This window comes from Dermacentor andersoni, chromosome 7 (genome assembly GCF_023375885.2).
Source record: "Dermacentor andersoni chromosome 7, qqDerAnde1_hic_scaffold, whole genome shotgun sequence".
Taxonomy (NCBI): Eukaryota; Metazoa; Arthropoda; class Arachnida; order Ixodida; family Ixodidae; genus Dermacentor; species Dermacentor andersoni.
This window is the reverse complement of record NC_092820.1, coordinates 10145673-10160028: the sequence shown is the minus strand read 5'-3', so window position 1 is coordinate 10160028 and position 14356 is coordinate 10145673. Positions and strand designations below refer to the sequence as shown.

General features: G+C 45.9%; 1 protein-coding gene across 2 annotated transcripts in view; it reads left to right on the top strand.

The window, feature by feature from the left end:
• LOC126535580 (egl nine homolog 1-like) overlaps positions 1 to 14356 on the top strand; it is a 158696-nt gene that overhangs the window by 23378 nt on the left and 120962 nt on the right. For both annotated transcript variants that reach the window (XM_050182403.3, XM_050182401.3), the window contains exon 2: positions 4352 to 4637. In XM_050182403.3, coding sequence (XP_050038360.1) covers positions 4352 to 4637 — 286 coding nt within the window. The remainder of the gene's footprint in view (positions 1 to 4351; positions 4638 to 14356) is intronic.

Below are 14356 nucleotides of genomic sequence, written 5' to 3'. Positions count from 1 at the left end.
CAGGCTGGTGAACAAGCAATTGGCAACTGCGGTGCCGATTCTAGGAACGCTAGAGGAGAGATGCTGGTAGAATTCGCAGAAAGAAATAAGCTTCGAATAATGAACACCTTTTTCAGGAAACGTAGCAACAGAAAGTTGACCTGGAAAAGCCCTAATGGTGAAACAAGGAATGAACTTGATTTCATACTTTCTGTTGATCCCAGCATAATGCAGAATGTAGAAGTGATAGGTAGGGTAGAGTGCAGTGATCATAGGTTAGTGAGGGCTAGGATTCACCTCAATTTCAAGAGAGAAAGAGTAAATTTGGTCAAGAAGAAACAGGTCAACCTAGAGGCAGTAAAGGTAAAAGCAGACAAAATGAGGCTGGTACTTGCAAACAAATATGCAGCCTTGAACAGAGAGATGATGACCTAGAGGTAATTAATGAAACTGTAGCCAGGCTGGCTTCAGAGGCAGCAATTAAAGTGGGAGGCAAGGCACCAAGGCAACCAGTAGGCAAGCTCTCCCAAAGTAACTAAGGACCTAATAAAAAAACCACAAAGAATGAAAGTGTCCTACTCAAGAGATAAGATAGAATTCGTGGAACTGTCAAAACTGATCAACAAGGTGAAAATAAGTGATATGCAAAACTATAACATGAAAAAGACTGAAGAAGCTGTAAAAAATGGACGCAGCCTGAAATCATTGAGAAGGAAACTTGGCATAGGACAAACCAAGATGTATGCACTGAAAGATAAGCAGGGTAATATCATCAAAAATCTTGAAGATGTAGTAACCGAAGCGGAAGAATTCTATACTGACCTCTACAGAGGTTCCACAGCTTCCTTAATTCTACACAAGAAAAGCAGGAAGATACCTAGAAAGAAAGGGGTCAGACAGGGAGACACAATCTCTCCAATGCTATTCACTGCACGCTTGAAGAAGTATTCACGCTATTAAACTGGGAAGGCTTAGGAGTAAGGAATTTCAGTAACACTTCATTTGGGCATGGTTGGTACATAATTCTGAACTAAACGTTAGAGCACAAACACCTAAGACGATCCACAAAAAGAAAGACACGACACACACTGGCGCTGTAAGGAGTAAGGATCGACGGTGAATATCTCGGCAACCTTCGGTTTGCCGATGACATTGTTCTATTCAGCTACAGTGCAGACGAATTACAAGAAATGATTGAGGACCTTAACAGAGAGAGTGTGAGAGTGCAAGGGGGGTTGAGGGGGAGTGTCAACAAAGTAAGGCAAAAGCAGTCGCATGTTTCTTGTGTAGGGTATCGTGCGATGTTAACATCACATTTTATGATGGCTTCTGCTTGATACATTGACTAAGCAAGCTTAAGTGCTGCAAGGAAAGAGGATGTATCTGTAAGAATTTCTAAAGGCACAGGCGTGACTAATAGATGTGGAAAGCTTCACGTCAAATATCCAAGAACAACAACTCAGTCTGTACTGGGTGGGAGAACGCTCTAACGCAATTAGGACTAGTTGCAGACGCGGACTAAAAGAGCATATACGACAGACAGTGCCTGTCCGTCGTACATGTTCTTCTTTTAGTCCGCGTCTTTGTAGTGCTGTTTCTTTTTCATGTATCGTGTTTATTTTGTTTTGCATTAAAATGTTGTCTAAAAGTACAGATTAAGAAGTATGAAGACTTATTTATTTTCTAACATGTTTTCAACACCAGGACCAGTTGGTGTCAACTAGTGCAAGCACCTTTTTCACTGCAACACATCAGGGCAGCATAACTTCGATGCTTTCAGTGGTCTTTAAGAAAATAAATTGCAGCTGGTTCTTGTTCGCTACTGTGTCTGAGAGAAGTAAAGTAAGAGCACATGAAAATGTTCACTCTAGTGCAGTGCGGGGGTTAACTCTTTTGTTGCCACGCCTATTCAAATCGATCGCCAGTGAACGATGCCTTAGAGCGCCATTTTCGACTTCTTGGAGCCATTTCTTATCCATATAAGGTAATGCAGTAAGTACAGGCACTGCACTTTCAGAATCAGTTAAAATTTTTGCACTCCGGCGATGTTGCGGTTTTTGATAGACCTTGCAAACTAATGTGCGTATGTCGTGGCGAAAAGAAGCGTGGCTGTCACCTTCTGCCACGCTCGAGAAAAAAGCATGCCGCTTACGATTACACCGCACTAGCATCAAAGTTTAGTAATCAGATGACTCCCAGCATGTCACGAAATAAATTATATCGCCGGCTTTACCTAAGTCCAGCAGTGCTGAGCGGTGATAATTAACCGAAAATGACGCCACCCGTTCAATAGTGAGCTTTTGTTTGGAGTCTGAGTCGTGTTATTCTGCCCAAGCGTATTTCTGAAGGTCTGCCGCCTGTCCAACATGCGGATCCTGCTTTTGCAGCCAATTTCCAAGAGTTTTGGTGACACTTCTCTCGTAAAATCCCGGCAAGGGCCACTGCCAGTGTCACTGCACAGTTATTGAAAGTCGCTCCTGTGGCGTCGTCCTGTGTTGTTGTGTCGCGAAAAAAGCGTCGTGATCAAAACTATGCTGCACCCGCACTTCAATTTAGTGATGATGACTCGAGCTATGATTCCGAAGGCGACAGCAAAACGGATTCAAGCTCTGATGGCAACAATGTTTTGAGTCAGCATGGGACATCCGCAGCTGTTCACCGGGGAGTTTCCTTTACGGCCTTGAGCGGTCTCCTTCCTTGTGGGTGCTTATCTGCTGACCTTTTTCCACGACCTGAGAGCTACTGATTATCTTCAGGGCGCATACTTCACTTGGTTACGATGTGCTGCCATCGGCAGCAATGAAACTACCGTTTACGCCAAGAAGGCCGTGGCACATCTTGACCCAGCACTACGGATCAGTGCAAGACAGTTCACAACGGTGTGGGATTTTTTCTACTGTTCTTCTCTGCAGAGGTGATAAAGACAGCATGCAAAAATGCAAACAGATATGCTTGGATGCATAACCTTGTAGTTGCCCAGCTACGCTGAAAGCGATCGGTCCTGGAAAAGGTACATGACTCTAGACGAACTGGTGAAGTACGTTCCTTGGACTTCTCATCGGACCATCCTCAGAAGATGCCAAAAGCAGAACTGCAAAATGTGTTACAAGGAAGTTGAACAAAAACCGCATGTGTTGTGGGAAAATTTGGAGGGCACATATGCTTCACAAAATCCTGAAACTGCTTCACCGCATGGCATGGGCGATTAACTGGTCTTAGTTTAGCTTCTGTATCCAATGAACGGCGGTGTACTGAGCATTTATCTTTTCAGACACTATTCCGGGGTTATTTACCTTGAAAATGTATATTCTGAATTCTCTTTGATAATTTTTCTGTAGATATGTTTTTTATTGTTTTTATCAACAGGCAGCAAAAATTGCGCTTTCTAGAATTTTTTTGTTTTACTTAACATTTTTTTTTGGCAATGTATATCTTTGGAAAGAGCATTTCATTACGCACTAGTTTATACTATGCAGCAATGTGTGCTGGAATATTATTTGACACATTTAAATACCTCGGCGTCACCCTTTCATACGACTTAGACTGGTCTGCTCATGTAACGCGCACTACTGCATCCGCTAACCAAACACTGGGATTCCTAAAACGCCATCTGCGTCATGCACCGCAACACGTCAAACTACTAGCATTCAAGACGCTCGTACGTCCAAAAATTGAATACGCATCCCCCATCTGGTCACCACATAAAACTTACCTTATCAATGCACTTGAAAGAATTCAGAATCGTGCGGCAAGATTCATTCATTCTTCGTATTCTTATAACACTAGCGTATCACTATTTAAAGCGCAGTCCGCCTTAAACACTCTATCATCCCAGCGTCGCATTGATTCGTTAATCCTCTTTCACAAGTTCTATTACAGTTCGCTCCATCATGCACCATATTTGCTGGCCCCACCCCCTCGCCATTCCCTGCGTACAGGGCATTCCTTGCAAGTAACCCGTCCACGCAGCCGAACTACAACCTTCTCTGCATCCTTCTTTTGCCGATCATCAAGCGACTAGAACGGCCTGCCCTGTCACATAACCGAAATCACCTGTTCGACGTTTGTTGATAAACTTAATACTAATATTCTTCATTGAACTCATGTGGCCACCAATTAAAATGCACATTTGTAAACCCCACCCCTTATGTAATACCCCCATTGAGGGGTCCTTAAGGAAATAAAAGTGAAGTGAAGTAGTTGTAAATCATATTTTTCAGAGACATAAAAAACCATTTTCTTGCGGTAACGAAAGAGTTAATGATTGTGCAACAACAATGTTAGGTTGGATTCTTGGAACATTGAGATATAGGTTGGGATTTGCAGCTTTTTATTTTGTGAAAATTTCAGGTGTGATAAATGTAATGCGCAGCACCCTCCAGCACCTGTGTCTCCGCCGCCGCTGCTTCCGGCTTCGCCTGCGCCCCCTATTGTGCCAGGTGCCGTGCCTCCGGTGATGCCTGCTGCAGTTGTGGAGTTACCAGCGCCTTCAACGGCACCACCAGTGCTCTCAGATGCTGCCAGCATTGCTGCAGACATTCCAAATTATGACCCCAATGACCCGGTCAACCAGGCTTGGTGGAACGACACCCTGTCCTCTTTAGGACTCAGCGCTGAGGGCGGCCCTGGTGGTGGCAATGATAGTGACTTGGCCAATGGTAAGAAGAGCAAGAAATGTCCTGTGTGGATTAGGCTTACTTGCCAAGTTTAATGATTTTATTCTGATGTGTTGGATCTTTAGAACTTGTTTACGATTGTCATAGTGACACAAATAATTCTACGAATTTTCATTTCAGAATCAGAATTTATTATTGGAAGTTGGGTTACATTACACTATTTAGTATACAGAAGGAGGTCCCATAGTCAAAGGTTGTATCGGGACCTCCTGTACAAAAACAGTTCTTATAGTTAATATCTCAAAGCAACAGTAGCATATAAGGAAGTACAGTAGAACCCCGCTGTTACGTTCCTCACTGCTGCGTTTTCCCGGCTGCTACGTCGTTTTCCTCCGGTCCCGGCATAGCTTCCATAGGATACTATGTATAAGGAACCCCGCTGTTACGTAGTAGCTGTGAAAACGTTCCCGCATGATACGTCGCAACTTAGCACCCCGCACCCGCCTGGGCTAAAGTAGGCAACACGTTCCAACTGCCATTTTGGCTTTTGATGAGTTTCGGCTGGGCTTGGCCGGGCTTGGCTATGAAACTGGCTGCAAGAAGCCGCACACCAGTTCGAGAGGCCGCCACTAAGTGGCCATTCGTGAAAAATGCTCTCACTATCATCACTGTGATTACGGTTACCGCATTATGGTGGCTAGAAGGGAGAGGTGACGCTAGTGTTCCTGTATATGCTCCCGCAGGGAGCAGAGTTGCGCATAGGTCCGCCGTCGTGCTCCAGCTCTGCAGCGAAGCCACTCCTCGCGCACGCAGGAGCCAAATGCCGCGCGGTGTTCCGCCTTTTTCTCTAGTGGTCGCGAGCTACAAGCGCCAATTGTTCGCAGGCGTTTAGCAAAGGGCACTTCTTAATACAGGCTACGCTCGAACGAGTCATTCGTGCAGCCGGAGGGGGTGGGCTTCCAACCAACCGAAACTTTGTATGTACCTACTATGTAAACACGCATATACAAACACACACACGAACGTACAAATAGGGGGTAGGACCGCCTTCGATTCCCCAAAATAAAATACTCCCGTGGCTCGAACAGCTCCAAAGATCGCTCGCAAACGCGCAGTACGTTGCCACAAAAAGCGGTGCAATGATTTTCAGCATGCATACGAAGTTGTCTTATCATGGTCAGAAGGCAAGAAATGTTTTAAAGAGTGTTTAAAGAAAACTTCACACACGTAAGGTGGACACTGAGCGCATTTTGGCTGCCGAAACCAGCCGATTAATGACCGTCGCCAAGAGAGCTATCATGCCTGCAGTTATGTCAGTGACCGTTAACAGAGCCTCATTTATCACTAGCCACCGCTCACAACAGCTGCACGTTTTCGATACATGCGTTGCAGACACAGATTTAAGCGCATTTCAAATGTTCACATGTGCACATTTTAAGCAAAGCTTACTTTTACGATTCATTCATACCGCAGACTAATCAACTATTTAGTAGCAGCAAATCTGCAAGTAGAAAAAGATTCAAGATGCAAGAGCTTCTAGATCAAATTTATTTCATACAAGGGAATGCATGAACGGCTGCTGGCAGCAGGCCAAGTGTGCTGGTTCTTGGAACCTTAGGGGCAGAATTCAAAGAAACTGGAAAGGCAACAAGCTATTAAGAGTAACAACAGGTTATTTTTATTGCACTAATCACATCAAGATGGCAAACGTGCAGAGTAATTATTCACACAGTGCAGACTGTAATATGACAACACATTTTTCTTGATCTCTTACCACTCAGAGAAGAGCCAGTAGTTGAAGACACTGTATCAAGTCAATGAAATCACTGAAGCAGGCTTTGGCCAAAAAGCCAGGTTACAAAGCTTTGTGACCTATCGCATCAGAGGCAAGGAAATTTTACGTCATTCAACAGTGCATTCACTCCACTCCCGCCCACAGGAAACAGCATTCACCAAAGCACAACGTAGATTTCCAGCATGTTTAATTGAACGACAAGTTTTGTTCCACTGGCACCGCGTAGAGCGCTTTACCGCCTTCCGTGTGGTTTCTGCAGTGTGGTGCGCTGCACCCCGTCATACTGGAATACAAGTGCCAGTAAGATGTGTTTCGTATCACTTCACCAAGGTCCTTGACTTCACATCGTCGAATTCCGTGCCTGAAAACCGCAGCTGCTCCTCTGAACACACGATCGACGGTACGCTGATTGCAATGGCGATGGCACTGACGGAAACGACAAGTTCGCATGTGTCGGCGATGTGCCCGTAAAGTTGGCTTCGCAGCGGCGCGGATCATTTGACGTCATTTTTCGCGCTCGACTAATAGCGGTGCGAGCGGCGCCGGAAAAGTTATGCGCAACTCTGCTCCCTGCGGGAGCATATACAGGAACACTAAGGTGACGCCAACGGCGAATGGAAGCCGCTCCTCCATTTCAAGCCGGGCGTAGGTGGCGCTGTTGGCCGTAATGCGATGCATGGTATGCGCCGCTGGCTTTGAGGACGCAGGCCTGCCGTGCATTCAACGCGTCGGCCTTTTAGTGATGTTGTTGCAAGCAATGGTTTAGCTCATTAAACGCTAGTCGAACGTGACTACGGCTGACAGAATGCAATTTTAAGCTGTGGTGGTGCAGTGGTTAGGGCGCCCGATTGTTGTGCCCAAGGATGAGGGATGGCATCCCGGCCGCGGCGGCCGCTTTTCGATGGAGGCAACAAACAAGGTGCCCGTTTACTGTGCGATGTTAGTACATGTCAAAGAATCCCAGGTGGTCGAAATTTCCAGAGTCCTTCATGCCTCCACTACGGCATCTCTCATAGCCTGAGTCACTTTGTCACGTGAAACACCACAAACAAAACCATTAAAATCGAGTGGTTGCCTCTGCAATACATCTGCTGCGTAACGCATCGGCGCATCTAAAGCATTATTCGCGAATCCTTTCAGTTTCAGGAATTGAAGGGTCCGAATGAGTCCTGTGTGGTCAAGATAGTGCATGACGACAGTAGGAGACACAGACCAAAAGAATTAGGATTGAAATATGTTTCGGGTCCGTGCGCTTGCATTTTTTTAATAACGTTGTTTATTGCCTCAGGGCATAAAGAAGTATGTAAAAAGGAAATTAAAAGTGGTATTAAATCAGAGAAAGAAAGGTTGGCTGTTCTTAGGCCGGTGCCTTCCAAAACTCCTTAAGTTTCAGTAATATGAAGCGTCAGCTTACTCCTAAAAAATGTGAATGGGGTTCAGAACAGGTAATACAAAGCATAGCAAAAATTTATTGCACATCGTAGTAATAGCAAAGCACTGCACATCATGCATTCAGGGTAATTCAAAATACAGGATATCACATTTACACATGCTTCTGTGTAATTTGAAAGTAAAACATTAAACATTGAACACCCACTAAGAAATGGGGAGGCAAGGATATCACTTTCCACTAAATAAAACATAAAGACGTTCGACCTTGAAGAAATATGCAACTTAGAGCACCCTCCCTGCTGCCTCGACTACACATAGCCGGACGTGCAGCCAGGGGCGAAGCAGTGACGCTGTCTCGCGTTTTTTGCGTTGGAATTCATCTGTTCGGCGAAGTCCGGCACTCACATTAACATGTCTGCAGCGAAACACATATTTCGCTAGAATAGCAGCTTGGGCTTGTTGGTTTTCCATCCTGCTAGTAACAGCGCAAAATGTAGACAAGGGACGAGACAAGAAGACACCACAAGCGCTGTTTTCTTTTTTTTCATCATGTGAAACAAGCACTTTTTTTCCTTTTATACACTCAAGATAGCGGTTGCACGTGCAAAAGCTCAAGTTCTTTTTTTGTCAGTAACAAGGACGGCGTGCTAACGCATTGGTCACGAAGTCTAGTAATCTCGGCCGCCTCAATTATCTCCCGGACCAGCTGGTCATTGTGTTTCTTCAGCACTTCACAGCGTCTAAATTCTGCGGCGCAATCTTTTGAGGGGCAATCCCTGATATGTATGCCAAGATTCCTGTTAGCCTGCTCGACGCTAAGTTTGTGTTCCTTCAGTCTCTCATTTGTGCATCTAGAAGTTTGCCCTACATACCTTTTTCCACATTTCAGAGGTATTGAATACACAACGGCTTCCGTGCACTCCACAAAACGATTCTGGTGATTAGTCGTGCACCCTTCCTGGTTTGTCGGCTCTTCAGCATTGACGCGTCGGCAGAGGCTTTTTAGTTTGTTCGGGGCAGTAAGCACTACATTAACACCAGCTTTGCGCCCAATCTTTTTCAGGCGGTGAGATACGTTGTGCACGTATGGCAGCGCTTGTGGTGTCTTCTTGTCTCGTCCCTTGTCTACATTTTGCGCTGTTACTAGCAGAAACACATATTGCCATAAACGAGAGAACACTTTGGCAGCCGCGAAGAAACAGGAACGCCGTCACGCCGGCCAGACACCGCGGGAAGCTGCACACGCGCGCAACCGCGTGACTGCATCGCCAAGCTGACCGCAGCGCCACCGCGGCCTTTGCGGCAGCGCATGAACGAGAGGATCGCGCTTTCTCGGCGGATATGCCGGCGCTGGCGTCACCTCCCCTTTCTAGCCACCATAACCGCATCGTTGTTGGACACGGAGAAAGGAAACTCGGGAGAGGCCCTAACGCCACTCTTTGTGAAGCTAAAGTGAAGCCGGAAGTTGGCGTTGCTCGTGGCGTTGCTCCGCCTATTGGGCCAGCTCTCCTCTCTTGTTTACATTTCTCCCACGCCGCGTTGCGCGCAACCGGGCTGCTCGGACGCGCGCGCTCCGCAGCAATACTAAACAATCGTTAGCACGTTAGCATGATTACGTCAAAGAGGGCAAAATTAACCGTGGATATTTCTTCGTCCGTTGCCATTACCGTGGCACGGTGACGACGAGGAGCACGAGCCGCATAATGCCGGAGAGTTGCCAAATCGTAGCTTTGGAGAAGCCGTCGCGGCTCTGGACCTCCTCCACAGGTACGTCGCACCTCACAGCGACGCTGACAGCAATGCGGCCTTCCAGGCTATTGAGAAACATGTGGCGATTTCTAGCGAGCGAAAGAAACGGCAAGCCACCATTATAGACTTTCTTAAGTCCTAAGCGTACTCTGTGGAAATAAATTGTCTATAGTTGAAGCTGCATTTTTTCATTCATTTTCGAAGCTTTCCTCACTGTTGCGTTTTCCCGGCTGTTACGTTTTTTTCTACCGGTCCGGTGAAAAACGTATGAACGGGGTTCCACTGTATACCAGCAATAAGAAAAGAAAGGTTACAGAACAAAATACAGGATTGTTTACAAATAATAACGTAGTATAGCATATCTCATGGTAGCAGCAAAAATGTGTGGGAGTGTGGGAACAAAATATCAAACAGTTTATTTACAACAAAACAAAAAAAATAAAAAGCGAACAACGACCGACTACAGTTATCCTTGTCATTAACCTGGCAACAAAAAAATGCGTTTTTAGTTCTCTTTTAAATTGTGATAAAGATCTTGCGTTTTTCATTATGAGATTTTTCATTATTTGCATCTGGTTTAGAGCAAAACTGAAAAAAAAAAAAAGAAATTTATGGCAAATTCAACATGCATGTTAGAATCGCTGTTAAGCAAAGCTTTCTTCAAATTTTTCAATTAAATATTGCACATTAAACACGACATGTGCAATGCTGGTTCAACGCACATTAAAATCTATGTGAAGCTAGACATTCATGAAGTGGCAGATAAATGCTTTGTACTAGGGCTGTGCAAATATCAAAAGTTCCGAATACGAATCGAATTTGAATACTTAGCTTCAAATATTGAATAATGATATGCACATGCATTTATTAAAATAGCAAGTTGGGCTAAATTGTTATCTTGGAACATTGTGAAATGCAATTTATGAAGTTATGTACATCAATATATACAAGGTGTGTTACAGTTACATTGCAGCCTATCTCATTTTGAAATAAAATCTGTCATTTTCATTTGCACTGGTGCTCTTGAATCACAGGAAGTAACAAAGCTGTCCAGAGAGTATGTTTTTGTTCATTTCCTCTGGCACAGCTTGTTGATGGGGAGTCTTGCAACATTCCAAGGCATCCTGCAGCCTCGGCTAGAGTTACAGGATTTGAATCTACCATTGCATCTTCCTCGTAGTACTCTTCTGGACGAACACTGGAAACAGTTTCCCATTCTGATAGTTAAGCACAGGTAATGAGTTCACTGTCACACTGTACATACCGTATTTACACGATTGTAAGTCGACTCGAATGTAAGTCGACCCCCCCATATCGCGTGACCGAAAAAAAAAAAAAAAAGAGCATACCCGAGGGCGCATTCGATAACGAAAATTTATTAGTAGCTGACATGGTCACTGGTCTACTCGTCTTCACTAGTGCTGCCATCGTCATCGTTGCTGCGGTCCCACAGCGCGTCGTGGTCCAGCGAAATTTCAAATTTGGCAAACGACCGCACCAGGACATCTTGCAGAACAGCAGCCCACGCCAAATGCACCCAACTACACGCAGCCGTCAGGGAGGCTCTTTTGACAGGTCCGGTTGGCGTAATTTCGCAGTCTTCTGCCGCCAGCCACTCGTTGTACTCACGGCGGAGCAGAACTTTAAAATTAAGGCGAAGGTCCGGGCTTGTTTCATGACCACGTCGCACTTCACTGGCAGGGACCGATCACGGATTTCAGCGACATACGCCGCAAGCTTAGCCTACAGCTCCGGAAAGCGTCCAGACTTTGGCACGTGGGAAATTTCTCACTTGTCGTCACAGGTGAAAATTTCGCTTCGTTGCAGTCGCCACTCTCGCACCACCCGTTTAGGAACATCGAAATTGCGGCCCGCTGTGCAGTGATTTGTTTCTTCGGCGTAAAGGATGGCAGCCCTCTTGAACGCTGCTGTGAACGAGTGCGGAACGATTAGTGGGTCTGGAGCACTCGTGACGACTGGGGAAGCATAGAAGTAGCACGTAGCCGGCAGTCAAGTGGAACGCGTCAAACCAATACCATGCCAATGCCTTCAAACAGAGAAAGACAAACCAGCGAGCGGTGTCTGCTCTTCCATGAACTACCGATACTCCCCGCAAGCGCCGCCGTTCTGAGGGTGCCGCCGCAAATGGGAACAGCGGCGCTTCCATCAACTATCGACACCCCCCCATGAGTGTTGCATGCACTGTAAAACTCTAAAAAATGTTGAAAAACCCTTCCGAAAAGCGAACAAACACGCGGGATAGCGAAAAGATACGGGTAGGGACAACATAAAATTCTAACTACGTTGTAGCTCCCGTTGGTATCGCTTTTTTTAGGCGGGGCCATGTTTCGGTTTCGATTGTAAGTCGACCCCCCAACTTCTGACTTCCAAATTTAAAAAAAGGGGTCGACTTACAATCGTGTAAATACGGTAGTCTTCAAACAAAGTGTTGCTGTCAACATCCAGCTGGTGGCGGACCTCTGTCCACATGCTGGGGGCGGTCACCTCGTCGCACTGTCCCTCTTCCTCACTTTAACCGTACAGGGGGGGAAGGGCATGATTTACGCAGCAGTTTCTAATTCTACCTGGTGTTACTGTGCACCAGTAGCCTGTGACCATCTCGGGTGCCTTCCTGACGTTGATGGGGACATTGTTGCCGATCTTTCTGTTGATCAAAATTCACTGAACAAGCCACCGTGAGTACTTAACCTTCCAGCCGTCGTCTGACCTTGACCTGCCACTGGCGTTGCAGCATAACGCTTAACGTTCTTGGATGCGTTATGAAGAGTCTGATAAAACTACGCGTTTAGTCGGCATTGTAACTGAATATCCACTTATGGTATCCCACAGTTTTTCATCCCTCCAGGTTCTCGCCACTTCGTGGTCGGCAACTTAGCTTTCGCTGCAAATCATTTTCCACACAATCCCATACCTACCCCGAAATCAGGTAAACCATCCACTGCTTGCTGTGAGGCCATGAACGTCCAGAAGCAGAGCAAATTCCTTCACTTTGCCCTGTATCATCGGGCTGGACATGGAAATGTTTTATTATTGCAGGTTATGAAGGCATACTGCAGTGGCATTGTTCACTGCTTTGAAATATCGTGTGCAGGGTCGTTTCCTGGTGGGATTGAATGAAGTTTCTTCTTCTAGCGATGCAATGTCGACAGTGCAATTCTATAATGCTTCGCAACCTCCACTCGCCTTTGACCGCTGTCCAGACGCTGAAGGGTATTGAGCTTGCCTGAAAGACAGTCGCTTCCATCTTGTCAACCTCATTACGAAAGTGGTTGCACAAACTGCAATCCTGCTGCTATTATCCAAAACGAAGATGGCCAAAGAAAACTGATGGGAAAGAAACAATAGACACGCCATGTTGCTCGTTTTCGTCTCCCGCAAGGCCGCTTTGCCTCGGTGGCGCTGTAAGCACAAGCAATGTTACGCCGCTGCTGCTTGACGGGCAATTTGGGGGGGACGGGCATCAACTATGCCAGCCCTGCAGAGTGCACAACTGCATTGAGCTGATTTCAAAAATGAGCCTGGGTCCACTGATAAAGTTCATTCAACCGAAATATTCGCTCTTCAGAAATTCCTTTAACTGAAAAATGTTTTGAAAGAATGCATAGGAAAACCGATGGAGATTTTCTAAAAGTATGTTATTTGAAATATTCGATAAATCGACATTTCTACAGCTGAGAGTTTATTGCTGTAAGTCGTTATACCAAAACATTGTGTATTTGGCTCATGTGAATAGGAAAATTTAGTAATTCCCACTAACTCTATGCTCAAACACAGGACGTACACGGAAAGTACAAAAATGAGGTACGACAAAAAAAAAAAAAATAAAGCAAACGGACTAGCACTCATATGGACATCCACACAAGGCAAGAAATGTGTTCTGTGGTCGGGACCAAAAAAAAAAAAAAAAAACGCTTTGCAGTACTTTGGAGGATGACGCAACTACAGAAAAGAAAAAAAAATTTGTTTCTTCAGTACACTATATTAACATCACCATGTAAAATACGGCTTGAGGTGTATGACATGTACAATCTCTGCGTGTGGTAACCGCCGCTTGGGCGATGCCAGGACTCCGTCTGGAATCACTTCACTGTTGACATTGCTTAGACGCCTTACTACTGTGTGTGGTCCGAAGTACTTGCTCAGGAGTTTCTCGCTGACGCCTCGCCGTCTAATGGGTCTATCACAAAAATACAACTCGGTCGCCGATCCGGCTGCCAGGTGCAAGTCGACGGAGCACAGGGGGTCCGCTTTACGCTTCGCCCCGACCTGCAAGCGAGAGGTTTTGTACAACATTGATTTATTTGGGGTTGGTCAGCCCAAGCAAGGCGCTCGGGTATCGGTGCATCGGCAATCACGAAGCAACTCGTTGAAGGGGAATAACAAAGCATTTAATCATACAGGACTGATCAAGGGCAATAAGGGAACAAATAATTTAACGGAGGAACGAACAAAATTGGCGAAAAGCAACACAATTCGAAACGCAACCAGAACACAATAATCAGGCAGGGTTACAACAAAAGCAAACAAATGAGTTTAGAGGCACACGAGTCATTGAGAGTTAACAGAAAAAAAAGGACAAGCCGGCGGACAGACCATATCGGAGCACGGGCGAAGAACGGGGAAGGCTGGGTGGTAGTCGTTGCGGCGATGGCTCGAAGGTGGCGGGCCCGGTGCGATGAAGCGCTCGCCTCGTTGGCAGGAATTTGGCCCCGCCCGCCGCAAAGACTCGCACAACCTTCTTTGCTGCCTGTTTGCAACCGACTGTATCCCTTCCCACCGAACTGCTAACGAGCCGGCGGAACAC